At 37.6% G+C, this 15,631-nt stretch overlaps 1 protein-coding gene across 2 annotated transcripts in view; it reads left to right on the top strand.

Moving 5' to 3' along the window:
* The window catches only part of LOC122809158 (suppressor of tumorigenicity 14 protein homolog), a 1,180,509-nt gene that overhangs the window by 434,202 nt on the left and 730,676 nt on the right, over positions 1–15,631 (top strand). For both annotated transcript variants that reach the window (XM_044080444.1, XM_044080445.1), the window contains exon 3: positions 8,229–8,392. In XM_044080444.1, the coding sequence (XP_043936379.1) occupies positions 8,229–8,392 (164 nt within the window). The remainder of the gene's footprint in view (positions 1–8,228; positions 8,393–15,631) is intronic.

The following is a 15,631-nucleotide window of genomic DNA, read 5'->3' as shown; positions in this document are numbered from 1 at the left end:
CATCTTTTGATAGCACAAACTGTGCACTTAAGTTATATAACCTCTGAGTAATGCTAGATTTCAACAGACAAGCAGAAATTATATCATTCCTGTTTTTGATACCCAAGATCAATATTGTAGATAGGGAGTTAGCTGCAGTAATTGTGATGTACATTTCATCATCCTTATCTCAAGAGTAACACCTAGGGAATATGCAGTTATTTGGGGAAATAAGGTTTGCAGAAATTGAGGGAAAAGGGTTATGTAGATTATTTCCTGGAGTAACCCATGACAGATGTTGATGCTTGATAAGAAAGGTAAACTTAAAAACAAGAAGAGAGATGTGTAATTTAAGGCAGCCATTAAATGAGCAAGACAAAAAGGTGGGAGTTTCTTAAGAATAAGAGGAAGATTGCTTCAAGCAGAAATAAAACATAAACAGCTAAGTATAATTAGTCAGTATTAGAGATGGAAGTGGACATCACTTTCCTTTTGCCTTGTAAACTTACTATTCAGATATATTAAGAAATGAAGCAGTGTGAATATAAATCTGCAAGGATGGCAACAATGAAATCAGTGCCCCAGGTTACAATCTCCTAAGACAAGATAGAATACACAAAAAAGGAGGTGATGTAGCTATCCTATACAAAGACCACCTATCAGTAGAACAACTACAAGTCTACCCCCCCAGACCTCACAAATACTGAGCTAATTATAGCCAGATTAGCCATCAACCCTAACAAATACCTTAATATAGTAGGTGGGTACATCCCACCAGGTAACATTCCCACTCTGGAAAACCTATTACAATGGTGTACCATATCCCTCCCTCAAGACACCATCTTAATGGGTAACTTCATTATAGACTGGCTTTATAGACCTCCACAACTCCCACTATGCACATTAACTTATACGACTTTACCCAAATCATCTCTGCCCCAACCAGGACTGATAAAGCCTCTAAATGTGAATCTATACTAGACTGGATACTAGTTAGTTCCCCCCACCTTTCAATCCATTCAGGCTGCCTTCCAGATAAGCTAAGTGACTACTGCCCAACATTCGAAATCAAGTACCACATCCAACTTCCTTCCGCACAGTTAGAAGCAAAAAAACAATTCAATCCTGATAAGATTACCACTGATCTTAAAAACTGTTCCTGGGAACATCTCAAGCAACTACCATTAGATGAGGCAGTACTCTCCTTCAACACACCTTCCGTAACATTCTCTATACACACGCCCCAAAAAGAAATATCAGAGTAAAATCCAATTATGCTCCCTGGTTAACTAAAGAAACTAGAGCAGTACTCAAAGACCGGGACAAGGCCTAGTTACAGTTCCACATGAACAGAACCAGCACCAACAAACAACTTTTTCTAGAACTTAGAAACAAAGTAAAGAAGTTAATTAAAACTAACAAATCCAACTACTATCACAGTATCCAAATCAAACATTAGAAGAACCCGCAAAAATTCTGGGAAGCTGTAAACAACCTATTACAACCAGGAAAAATACCACACTTACATCAAAAACAGCCAACAACTATAATAACATGGCCACCCAGTTCAACAACTACTTTACAGAGTCCATTCAATCACTAGTAAACAATCTGATTAACAGTACACCTAACACCCCAAAAAAAATCCCAATACCCCACCACAACATAGCAATAACCCCTTCATAATAAAACCAATCACAACCCACCATATCAAAAAACTACTAAGAAAACTAAAGCCCACTACTTTAGCTGCTGATAACCTTCATGCAGATTATCTAAAACTAACATCAGAAGCTATCTCCTACCTAATAGGCATACTCATAAGTAGATCCATCACAGAACAATATGTTCCCACCATTTGGAAAATATCACACATCTTACCTCTGCACCAAGGAGGTAGCTCCTGTGAACTAACTAATTATCACCCTATTGTCATCCTCTCCCCCTATCTAAAATCCTTGAAAGAGTCGTACACTTACAACATGGAATATCTATTATCACACAGCCTCCTATCCCACACTCAACATGGCTTTCGACCTGCCCATAGCACAACAGCCCTTCTATCCTTCACAAACACATTTAACCAACTCAGAAACAACTCCCAATTTGTATCAGCTGTATTCCTGGACCTGTCAAAAGCATTTGACATGGTCAGTCACCCCAAACTCTTAAACGTTCTCTCCTTCCACAACCTCAGTAACACAGCTCTAGCATGGTTCCAAAGCTACTTAAATCATCATCAAACTGTCCTTTGGTAAGAATCCCTCTCACCCCTCCTACCAGTTACCTTAGGGGTACCACAAGGCTCCATCCTTGAACCCTTACTTTTCTCACTATTTACCAATCACCTCCACTTTGCCACACCCCAAGCTAAAATCATTCAATACGCTGATGACTCCACTCTCATCTGCTCTGCTTCCTCCCTTGATGACCTGCAATCTATCACCCAAGACACCTTCCTATCTGTCAAAACTTGGTTAACAAATTCCCAACTTATATTAAATCCCAACAAAATTAAACTTATGTTCTACCCCACCAGAAATCCTTCCTCTTCCACAACCTTTCATATCTTCTCTAACAATAAAACCACAATCACTCCTAACCCCCCATACCAAACTTCTAGGTGTCATTATTGACAATAACCTGAAATTTGACCTCCACATAGACCACTCCATTAATAAAGTTTACGAGAAACTTGGTCTTCTGTATAGAAATAAACAATTTCTAACTAACAGTACAAAAATAACAATTGCTAGAACACACCTGATATCAACACTCTTATATGCATCCCCTATCCTTACAAACCTCCGTAAAACCGAACATACCAAACTTGAAACCTGCTATAACAAAATCTCCAAATTTGCCACTAATGCTTCCTATAAAGCCCTTCACTGTCTCTCTCTCAAACAACTTAACTGGCTAGAACTCCCTCTCTTACTTCACTTTAATCAACTAACCATAGCCCACAAAATCCTCCACCATCCAGAAAAAAACCCCAGCCCTTAAGGACATTATCCAACCATACTTTGCATCTAGATCCCTTCGCTCAAACAACAAACTACCCCTCCAAGTCACCAAAGTAAAAAACAAAGCAGATGAATCCCTCTTCTCCAACTATATCTCCAAATTCTGGAACTCTCTACCCAACCCACTCATAAATACTTCATCATCAAAACAGTTTAAAGTACTCCTAAAAATCCACCTTACAAACTCCTGGCTCTGCTTCTGCCACAGTCTAGGTTAGTCCTAAACTCCCTCCAAACCACCTATATTACATCATTCCTCAAACGTTGTGCCCTCTCAACAAACACCACACTGATCCTTTTATCAAACGTATTCTCTATCTCCTACCAATCCCAATCACACTGACATGTCGTCGTTTGAAAACTCTACTTACTGAAATTAAGTATAACCCCCTCAGAAGGTATTGTTTATTGCTAAAATTCCTATGGTCTTTGTCCACTCTATCAACCATTACTGTTGTAAATAGTCCTATTATAACTACCCGCTCTGTGTTAGAAAATGTATTGATGCATGAGAATATGTAGCAACTTAATGTATTTTATTAAGTGTTAATTATACCCTGTACTAAATGTACTGTTTAATATCAGAGCTTTTCTCCCCGGGCCTCCACTGAAAAAGGGCACATGTCCAGATGGACTCTCCCGGTTAACAAATGTAAAATAAAATAAAATAAATGACAACAAACTGCTGTAGATATCTGTTTTCAGTAAGGATGAGATGGGAATCTACCTAATGGGAGGACAAAATATACACACGGATGGAAGGTAGATGCAGCAATTTAGGCAGGGAGAAAAAGTTTGTAGGAAGTGATTGAGCAGTTTGTTTTCAGTAAGGATGAGATGGGAATCTGCCCAATGGGAGGACAAAATATACACACTGTGGATGGAAGGTAAATGCAGTAATTTAGGCAGGGAGGAAAAGTTTGTAGGAAGTGATTGAGCAGTTGAAAATGAAATGCTGCCTAAAATTGTCACTCCAAATGATAATTGTATTTATTTATTTTATTTGTTGCATTTGTTTGCCAGGGATAGTCCACTGGGCCTAAAAGAACCCATTTTCAGGGGAAGCACAGGGAGAAAAGTTCTGACAAGAACATAAATACAGAAAATATTAAACATTAATTGGTACAAAAGTAGATACAGTGTTACACACAGTGATTACAGTAATATATACGGAGTATATACATAAAAGCAGGAATTTTGTTGGCTGCCAGATGAATTCATTCAGAGAGGTGTGTGTGTGTGTGTGTGTGTGTGTGTGTGTGTGTGTGTGTGTGTGTGTGTGTGTGTGTGTGTGTGTGTGTGTGTGTGTTTTATTTATATATATATATATATCAGCATTATTGTACCAGTATCAACAAGTGGTGAAAAATAATAATTATGGAGAAAATATCAGTCAGCAATAGCAAAAAAGCAGTTTAGTTGTCATATAAGGAGGAGGAGGAGGTTAGGTTATAGAGCAGGTGCGTAGCCAGGAAGAGTAGAGATGATTTTTCAGCATTTGGTTGAAGGTGGAGGTGCTGCCTGTGTTTCTTATAGAAGGTAGAAGTGAGTTCCATAGTTTGGGGATGATGGAGTAGACGAGCTGACCAGCAGGTAAGGTGGGCTTTTCTACTTTTAGAAGTAGATGATTTTCAGATCTTAGTTGCCTGCTGGGTTGGTATTAGGCAAGTAGTGTCAAGAGAGCAGGACAGTTTGTAGGTCTGTAGATTATTTTGTGTGCTGTAGTTAGTTGGGTGAATTAGAGGTGGTGGGGTGTTCCAGCCAGCCTAAATGTTTCAATGAGTTACAGTGGCGGGGTGAGAATTTGGCCTTGGTGGCAAATTTGACTGTTCTGTTGTAACACCTATCAAGTTTGGATTTTGCAGACTTTTGGATATTAGTGAGTAGAGAGGTGCTATAAAGGAGAGAGGGTAATAAAAAGGTGGTTGCAAGGGTTTGTCTAGTAGAGAGGCTAAGAAAGTGTTGGCACCTGTAGAGCATACTGAGCTTTTGGTGTTTTTTTTTGTTATTGTTGTTTATGTATAGGTCAAAGTTAAGGTTTTCATCTATAATAATGCCTAGTAGTTTAGTGTGTGGGACAATGTCTGCAGTGGAGTTGTCTTGGGCTTATATAGTAAAGAGTTTTTTATTCAGGGGAGTGGTTTTCTTAGGGGTAAAAATTTCTAATTTAGTTTTTGGATTTAGGACAAGATGATTGTTAAACCTCTAAGATTCAGTAGAGATGAAGCCATTCTGGGTGATTTGCTCGAGTTCAGAGCTGGAATTAGCAGTGAATATTATAGTACAGAAATTGTGGGAGAGTGGAGTGAAAGTTGTTAATAAAGATGCTAAATAAGAGAGGACCAAGTATGGCTCCATGGGGTGCCCCTGTGGAAGTATTGAGGAGGGGAGAGTAAGATTGTTGCCATTTGGTGGATTCCTACCTATTGGACAGATAGCTATTGAACCATTGTAGGGTAGGTGGGGAAGGGTGGAGGGAGGAAAGTTTAGAGAGGAGGATGGTGTGGGAAATGGCATCAAAAGCTTTGGAGAGGACTAGGAAAAGAGAAGCAAATATTTTTCCAGAATCCCGTGCCCAGTTAACTGTATCAAAGAAGGAGAGGAGGGCAGTAGTGGTGGTGTGTCCTGGTCTATAACCATGCTGAGTGGGTGATTTAGAATTGAGTTTTAAAGCAGGTGGTTGAAGAGTTGGGCATGGATGCATTTTCCAGTATTTTGGAGAGGGGTGAGAGAATTGCTATGGGCCAAAAGTTTGTGGCATCTGTGTTGGTGCTGCCTTTGTATAAGGGGAGAATGTAAGCTTTTTTCCAGATGTCCGGGACTATGGATTCTTTAATCGATCTTTTAATGAGTATGTTGCTGGGATAAGCTATAGAGTTTGCAGCTAGCTGCAGGAAGTGTGGGGATAGAGTGCCAGGGGCCAGAGCACAGGGTTTTAGCTTAAGTAATTTTTTTTTATTGTGGCGGTGTGTATGGGGGAGAATTTTAAGTTGGACTCGAGGGTAGGATTGTTTACTGGGATGATGTGGTCATCAGCAAAAACTAGTTAATAAACTCCTCATTTTGTGTGTTATCTTCATGTCACAGTGTGTTAAAGTCTTGCGTGTGGCTCAGATGACCCAAGATGGATTAGTGTCTCATGCACTGGATGACCTAGTAAGGGACGGTGGGTGATGGCAGAAGGAAACAACCAGTGGCAGCTTGCCCATACAGAGAAAGTGAGAGAGAGATTGCTGTTGTCCACTTCGATTCTGGCACCCACTGGAAATGCACAGCATGCATTATTTTAACCATGGCCCCACCATGCTGTTCATGGGGTACCGTTAATGGAGCATGTTCCATAATGTATGCATTCACAAAGATCGTGAGTAAACACTTGAACTACAAATGAGTGGTTATCACCATAAAATAAAATTCCCTGTGGGTTTCTGGATGGCATCCCCTAGTATGTCTAGGTCTTAACTCAGCGATTGAATACCAATGGTTATGGCAGGGGCTTGACAGTAGGGAAGCAGAGGGCAAGAAAAGGATTACAAACTGTTCAGTGCATAGGTGGAAATTGCAATAGCTGCACTTAATTTCAGTATTAGTAGTGCCATTAATGAATTGGGGATTACAGAATGTACTAGTTCAAAATAAACAGGTAGTGTGTTAGAAAAGGCAGCAGTGCTCTGTTCAGACAGATGAGAGATGATTGGGATACAGTTTGACACAGTCTTCTTGACAGATGGCAGAATGAGTGACTATAGCATGGACCTTTATGCAGAGATCCCCAAAATTGGTCCTGGATTAAGGAAATAGTTTCCAAATGGGCATAAGCAGGTTACAAAAAATGGTGAATCTAGTTTTCAATGACAATGGAAAGGAATGCTTTTGTTAGAAAGGGAAGTCTCAAAAGATGCTATACAACTTGGAGGTAGGAAAAGTGCATGAAAGTGCCATAAAGAGAAGGGAACTTGCTTGGAATTATCAAATGTACCTGTTGACCACTTGGAACAGTACACAAGAGAAATGTCCAGAACTAATATGATACGTAGGAAAGGAATATGACACTGGTAAGGCTGTACCATGATTGCTGTATTCAGGTTCTAGAGGTACTGCAAAGTGAAATGCATGGTATTGGTGGAAAAGGTCCAAATTGAGCCAGTGAAGATGATAGAGGTTTGGGGGTCTACCATGAGTAGACAAGGTGTGGAATACATGATCTGCACTTACGGTATTATCACTGAGCAGAATTCTTTGGATTTATCTGTAGGGAAAGGAAAGGTAAGATAGAAAGAGCCCACATGCCATCTGAAGTAGTAGTTTCAAGGCAGACAATACCAGATTCATTTTCAGTGAAAGTGTCATGATCCCATGAAGTAAACAAGTGAGGTTGCATCACAATGTGATAAGAACACTTTTTGTCTGGGTTGGCTGAAATGATTTTATTTTTATTTATTTATTTATTTAACATTTGTTTACCGGGAAAGTCCGACTTGGAACAAAGCTGATTTTCACTGGAGGCCTGGGGAGAAATGCACCAGATGCATATCTTTGTAACATGGGAGGAAACCGGACCACCCGGGAGAAACCCACACAAAAGCAGGAAGGACATTCAGACTCCACACAGAAGGCACCCCAGCTGAGAATCGAACCAGAGAACCTCTTGCTGTGAGGCAACAACGCTACTGCTGCACCATTGCAGCATCACGCATGCAGCAGCATGATGTACAGAAAAATAAGGTAGCTACAAAGAGATGGTTACAAAATATGACTGAACCATATAGATTATATCTTCAAATTAGCTGGCTTAAATACATGCGTATATTTTTACTTATCACTCTAAATGGTGCTCTTTTTTAATGTCTGAAACATATGCTTAATGTAAAATCCTTCATGTGAAAAACGGAAAAAAATTTATTTTATTAGAAATGCGGAGTAGAATTTCAAGAACTTGTGTTGAAGAGTTAGTGAAGGATATTGATGTTGTAATGTATGGTATTTGATGTAAAGTGTTGCTGGACATTTTATAATATAAGCTTCCAAGCTGCCTGCATTTCTTTATCCAAAGATACATTGCCTGCTTTATCTCTTTTTAACACAGCAAGCTCTCAGAACTAATATTTTTACAAATACATATGGATGTGAGTATTTCACAGCATGTTCAGCTTTAAACTCAAACATTGTATCTTAGGTGCTCTTCTGATTGCTTGCTTTGTAATTTATTTTTTTTTTTTACAGTTAAAAGCAAGTCCAATTCTACACAAGCCGTCCGTAATGCAGCAGCACCATCTGTACGGGCATTCAGTGGCAGCTGTACAATTTCCAGCTTGGATTACTCTGCTGACTATGAGAACTCTAGATCAGACCAGTTTTATTTGATAGCAAATGCAGTAACAAGAATGGTAAGAAAATGTTATATTTATTTATTTTGTTTACACTTTTTTCCACTGGTTAAGTGGGTAATGGCAATTAAAAAAAAACAAAAATATAGTACTGCATCGGCATAGTAGAACATAAATATGCTTAAAAATACAGAGGATGTTAAAAGTTAAGCAAATAGTTGGCGCAATGCATTTCTAATTCTGTGAATTACATGTTACTGAATCAACACAAAATTAGAATCCATTGTTAAGGGGCATCACCAGAAAAGAAAGATTACCTACACAGATCCATTAATTCCAATAGGACCTTTTACCTTACTTTTTGACACTGGCATCACACAGACTAAGGTGAGATCAATTTAATGGTAACTTGCTTTCTTTTGTACAACTTGCCTCATATTTTGATTTAAAATACTTAACTGGAAAGCTGTGTACCTGTGTCAGTTTAAACCATAAGCATGACCTAATCTGTTAAGTAGACAGCTTAATGGGTTAAGGGCAAGGCAAAAGAGCAGCGGTGATGATCACCCTGGAATACCCCCTTTGAATTTTTATCACTGGGATAATTATGCCTGTATCATGGCTTAGCGGCAAAGTGGTTTGTCACTGTTTCATGGGTCACTGTATTGTAATTGATCTATGTAGGGTGTGTCTCACATACCCGTAAGCACTCCTGTATCCATGAATGAGAGATGCTGTGAAATACTTTTTTGTTATCTATCCATGCTATACTTAGATTCTTCCCCTTTTTACAATTCTCCATTATGACTTTAACAACAAATTATCCTTTATTCCATATGACTTTCTTTTGTTAGCCTTTTTGATCCACTGCAGTGATTGAGTTTTCTTCTTTTTTTTAATTGTTTTATAGGTTTTCAAATATTAAAAACAATTACATAAATTTCACAAGTAATGAAACACAGTGTATTAATACAAACTATATGCAGAGTCCAAAATAGTTGCCAAGTCTTCAATAAAAATTACATTTTGTCTAATTATCTTTTGAGCTTTATCCATGTAATTTGTTTGAGTTTGAGGTACGTAACAAAGCTGTTTGTAATTCCCTACTACAAATAATCTTAGTAAGACATATAAATTCATTAAAAGAGAGGATATTTCTACATTTCCAGTTTCTGGTAATGATTTTTCTTGCTATAGCAAGAAGGGTCCAGAAAAGTTTCATTTGATTTAATGGAACATACCTTGGCATTGGTGCATTAAAAAGCAGCAAAGAATTAGAAATTTTGCATCTATCTGACCACAAAGCTTTAATAACGTTTTTAAACTCAGTCCAAAATGGTGTTACTGTTCTACATTCTAGAAACATATGTGCCCAATCAGCATTCAATAGCTCATCACATCTCCAACATCTACAAGAGCCCTTCTTGTTTATTCTAGTGGCTTTTTGTGGTGTAATTAAACTTCTATGGATACATTTCCAAGTGAAAATTGTCCAATATGTAGATGAAGATGTATAATGTACAGACTTAAGAATTAATATTTTATCATTTTCTGATAATTGTGTGTTATTGAAATTAATCATATAAATTGTTTTCTGATATTATTGAATCAAATCTAAGAATACTATAAAATCTAGATATTGAAATACCTACATTATATCCTAAATGGGAAAATTCAAAACGGATAGATAACTTTTTGGGAAGGTCTGTTATACCAGAAAAGTGATATCTCTTGGATTCTGCTAGGATAAACTCTCTAAACATTTGTATATTTAACCAATTATTATGGGAGGCATTATATCTAGCAATGAGATAAGTGATGTCATGAATATTATTGTCTCCTAAAATTGGTGCCAAAATATTAAACCATTTTCTTCCATAATTTTTATTTTTGCCATGTTAAAGGAGTCCAAACAACCATTGGTTAAGATTATTGGGAACATTAAGTTGGACAAATTATTAGTTAGTAGGTTTTTATTTATTACTTTTGTAAAATTTTGCAAGATACAATTAATTATAGGAATACATTTTTTTAATTTTTTACCTCACTATTGAAAAAGAATTCTTTAATTACTATGAAAAACTTAATATTTTCAGAGCAGTCTATACCCTTAGTTGCAGATTCAATATCACTTAATAGGATTGCTTTATGTAAATATTTCCAATTTGAAGAGTATTTCAGGCTTAACCATAAACTTGTTATATTAAGAATAATAGTATCTGCATAAAGTTCAAGATTAGGAAAAGCAATTCCTCCTTCAGTCCAATTTTTATATTGCCAGTCATATTTAATTCTCGGTTTTTGAGGATGCCATAGAAATTTAATTAATAAAGAATTTAAATATTTTAGTTGCTTCCTAGATGGAGGAGCTACTAGCGCTTGAAGAAAAAATAGAATTTTTGGTAATAAAATCATCTTTATCAGAGATAATCTTTCTTCCATGGTAAGGAGCATTTTATTCCATTTAATAATATGCTCTCTAATTTGCTCCAGCAAATTTTTTAATTTGTTTTTGTAGTGTCTTTCCATTTAGTATGAATATAAATCCTAGATATTTCAATTTGTCATTAGTCCAATTAACATTATTATGAATAGATAAGGTGTTACTTAATTTTTTATTTATAAGAATAGTTTGTTTTATTCTGATTAAAACTAAGACTTGAGATCTCTTTGAAGAGTTTTAATGATCTAATAACATGTTCAATCGATAAATCAATATTGCCAGTTGTTAATAAGATGTCATCAGCAAAAAGTAGAATTTTAGAGGAATAGTTTTCATCCACTTCAAAACTTTTTATATTGACATTGTTTCTTATACAATTGGCAAAGGGTTCTATTGATAATGCAAATTAATAAAGGAGACAAAGGGCAACTTTGTCTAGTGCCTTTTAGTATTTTAAGTGGGCCAGATAAAAAGGCACCAATTTTAATATAAGCTATAGAACATTTGTATAACTTCTTTAATAAATCTATAAAATCAGAAGAAAAATGTAATTCTTCTAGTACCATCTATAAATATGTCCAATTAATAGAATCAAATGCTTTATCTAGGTCTAGGCTAATGACTGAAAGTTCTTTTTTTATATTATTTGCAAAATCTATTAATGTTAGGAGTCTAAAAATATTGTCATGAACCTTTCTGTTTAATATAAAACCTGCCTGATCATTGTTTATTAAAGTCGGCATCATTTGATTTAGTCTATTAGCTAATATATAAGTGAATATTTTTTAGTCAATATTTAGCAAGGAAATGGGGTGATACGAGGAAACAAGTTTAGAATCTTTACCTTGCTTTAGGATGGGAGAAATTAATGAACATTTCCATGAAGGAAAAAGTTTACCACATGTTCGAAATTCTTCAAGTGCTATTACTAATATTTTCAAAACATTAACAGGGAAGATTTTATATAATTCAGCTATTATACCATCAAGACCAGGGGCTTTATTATTTTTAAGGTTTTGTATTTTGTCTTTAACTTCTATCAATGATATTGATTTAAGTAATCTATTGTTTTGTTCCTTAGAAAGTTTGTTGATATTATTTCTTAAAAATTCTACTGTTGAATTACTTTTAGTAAAGTTTAGATTTGTTTTATTCATGGATTCATGATTGGAACGAAAAATCTCCAAAATTTCTTTTAGATCTGAAAAGTGTTTTGATTTGTGTTTAGAGGTATCTATTATCTCTGTTATGTCTATTTTTAGTCAAAATTTTCGCTTTAGCTGCTAATCTGCGCATATGTTTGGGGTTGGAGGAATATGTTTGCAATTTTAATCTCTCTAAATTAATTGCTACTTTGACTAAGGATTTCTAAATAGTCAAGGTTTAGTTGTTTTAATTCCAAGTTAGAACCCATATCTTTAGGGTGTAGTTTCATTTTTAAAGTGTCAGTTTTCAATTGTATGGCAAATAATTCTTTGTATCATTCTTTCCTCTTATGAAGACACCAGGTTTTTATTTTCCCATATAGATAAGACTTTAAAGAGTCCCAAATAATTATTTTATTTGTATCAATATTATTAATTTCAAGGAAATAATTCAGTTCATAAAAACCCCATTCCTTAAATCCCTTTATCTTAATAATACAAGCTGGTAGTCTGTGCCAATGAATAAGATCGTTCGGTTTCATATTAATTTTAAATATTATGGCATTGTGGTCTGACAGAGGGCAGGAAGTGATGAAAACATCATGTGTCTTAGGTGTAAAGTTATCAGATATAAATACTTTATCAATGGTTGTCTGAGTGCCATAGCTATAAGAGAAATGTGTAAAATTAAGAGAACTCTGTTCCTTGATTACATATATATCTTTAAGATTATATAACGAGACAAAACTAATCATTTTTTTAGCTGGGGCTTGTATCTTAACATTACTACTTTTAGTAGTATCTTTAACTGATAAGATACAATTAAAATCACCTGCCATGATAATATATCCTTTGGATTTTGCTGATATTATTTCCAAGTATTTATTTGCCGATTTAGCACCAAGAAGGAGGAGAAGAGGCAGAAGGCATGCCCAAAGGCAGGTAAGGGCTAGGACTGTGATAGTGAGGGTCAGAACTTTGAATGTTGGCAGTATGACTGGTATAGGGAGGGAGCTAGCTGATATGATGAACCAAAGGACGGTTGGTATATTGTGTGTGCAAGAGACCAGATGGAAGGGGAGCAAGGCTAGGTGTATCGGAGGCAGTTTCAAATTGTTTTATCATGGTGTGGGTGGGAGGAGAAATGGCGTAGGCATTATCCTGAAGGAAGAGTATGCTAAGAGTGTTTTGGAGGTGAAAAGAGTGTCAGAGTGATGTTTATGAAGCTGGAAATTGATGGTGTAATGATGAATGTTAGTGCATATGCTCCACAAGTTGGGTGTGCGATGAATGAGAAAGAAAAAATTTGGAGTGAGTTGGATGAAGTGGTGATGACTGTACCCAAGGGTGAGAGACTGGTGATTGGAGCAGATTTCAATGGGCATGTTGGTGAAGGGAACAGAGGGGACGAGGAAGTGATGGGTAGGTATGCTGTTAAGCAAAGGAATGCAGAAGGGCAGATGGTAGTGGATTTTGTGAAAAGGATGGACATGGCTGTGATGAATACATATTTTAACAAGAGGGAGGAGCATAGGGTGACATACAAGAGTGGAGGAAGATGCACACAGGTGGATTATATCTCATGTAGAAGGGCCAATCTGAAGGAGATTGGAGACTGTAAATTGGTGTCAGGGGAAAGTGTAGTTAGGCAGCATAGGATGGTGGTTTGTAGGATGACATTGGTGATCAAGAAGAGGAGGATGAGTGTGAGGGCATCACCAAGGATCAAATGGTGGAAATTGAAAAAGGGTAATTGTGAGGTGATGTTCAGGGAAGAGTTAAGACAGGCACTGGGTGGCAGTGAAGAGTTACCGCATAGCAGGGTAACTACAGCAGAGCTAGTAAGAGAGATGGCTAGAAGGGTGCTTGGTGTGACATCTGGAAAAAGGAAGGAGGACAAGGAGACCTGGTGGTGGAATGAAGAAGTACAGGAGAGTATACAGAGAAAGAGGTTGGTGAAGAAGTGGGATTGTCAAAGAGATGAAGAAAGTAGACAAGAGTATAAGGAGATGAGGTGCATGGCAAAGAGAGAGGTGGCAAAGGCTAAGGATAAGGCGTATGAAGAGTTGTATAAAAGGTCTGACACTAAGGAAGGAGAAAAGGACCTGAACCGATTGGCTAGACAGAGGGACTGAGCTAGTAAAGATGTGCAGCAGGTAAAGATGATAAAGGATAATGAAGGAAATGTACTCACAAGTGAGGAGAGTGTGTTGAGTAGATGGAAAGAGTACTTTGAGGGGTTGATGAATGAAGAGAATGAGAGGAGAGAAGGTTGGATGATGTGCGGATAGTGAATCATGAAGTGCAGTGGATTAGCAAAGAGGATGAAGAACAGAAAGGCTGCTGGTCCAGATGACATACCTGTGGAAGCATGGAGGTGTTTAGGTGAAATGGCAGTGGAGTTTTTAACTAGATTGTTTAATAAAATCTTGGAAAGTGAGAGGATGCCTGAGGAATGGAGAAAAAGTGTTTTGGTACCGATTTTTAAGAATAAGGGTGATGTGCAGAGCTGTAGTAACTACAGACTGATTAAACTGATCAGTCACAGCATGAAGTTATGGGAAAGAGTAGTGGAAGCTAGGTTAAGAAGGGAGGTGAAGATTAGTGATCAGCAGTATGGTTTCATGCCAGGAAAGAGCACTACAGGTGCGATGTTTGCTCTGAGAGTGTTAATGGAGAAGTACAGAGAAGGTCAGAAGGAGTTGCATTGTGTCTTTGTGGATTTAGAGAAAGCATATGACAGGGTGCCTAGAGAGGAGTTGTGGTATTGTATGAGGAAGTCAGGCGTGTCAGAGAAGTATGTAAGAGTGGTACAACATATGTATGAGGGTAGTGTGACAGCGGTGAGGTCTGCAGTGGGAGTGATGCATTCGGTGAGGTCTGCAGTGGGAGTGATGGATGTGTTTAAGGTGGAGATGGGATTACATCAAGGATCAGCTCTGAGCCCTTTCTTATTTGCAATGGTGATGGACAGATTGACAGACGAGATCAGACAGGAGTCCACGTGGACTATGATGTTTGCAGATGACATTGTGATCTGTAGTGAGAGTAGGGAACAGGTGGAGGAGACCCTGGAGAGGTGGAGATATGCTCTAGAGAAAAGATGAATGAAGGTCAGCAGGACTAAGACAGAATATATGTGTGTGAATGAGAGGAAGGATAGAGGAATGGTGAGGATGCAGGGAGTAGAGGTGGCGAAGGTGAATGAGTTTAAGTACTTGGGATCAGCAGTTCAGAGTAATGGTGAGTGTGGAAGAGAGGTGAAGAAGAGAGTACAGGCAGGATGGAGTGGGTGGAGAAGAGTGTCAGGAGTAATTTGTGACAGACCAGTACCAGTAAGAGTGAAAGGGAAGGTCTACAAGAGGGTAGTGAGACCAGCTATGTTATATGGGTTGGAGACCATGGCATTGACAAAAAGGCAGGAGTCAGTGCTTGACGTGGCAGAGTTGAAGATGTTAAGATTTGCACTTGGTGTGACGAGGATGGACAGGATTAGGAATAAGTATATTAGAGGGTCAGCCAGGTTGGAAGGTTTGGAGACAAAGCCAGAGAGGCAAGATTACGTTGGTTTGGACATGTGCTGAGGAGGGATGCTGATATATTGGGAAAAAGATGCTAAGGATGAAGCTGCCAGGTAATAGGAAAAGAGGAAGGCCTAAGATAAGGTTTATGGATGTGGTGAGAGAGGATATGCAGGTGGTTTGTGTGACC

Source organism: Protopterus annectens, chromosome 8.part0 (assembly GCF_019279795.1).
Source record: "Protopterus annectens isolate FY-2018-M chromosome 8.part0, PAN1.0, whole genome shotgun sequence".
Lineage (NCBI taxonomy): Eukaryota > Metazoa > Chordata > Ceratodontiformes > Protopteridae > Protopterus > Protopterus annectens.
This window is presented reverse-complemented; position numbering and strand designations above follow the sequence as displayed.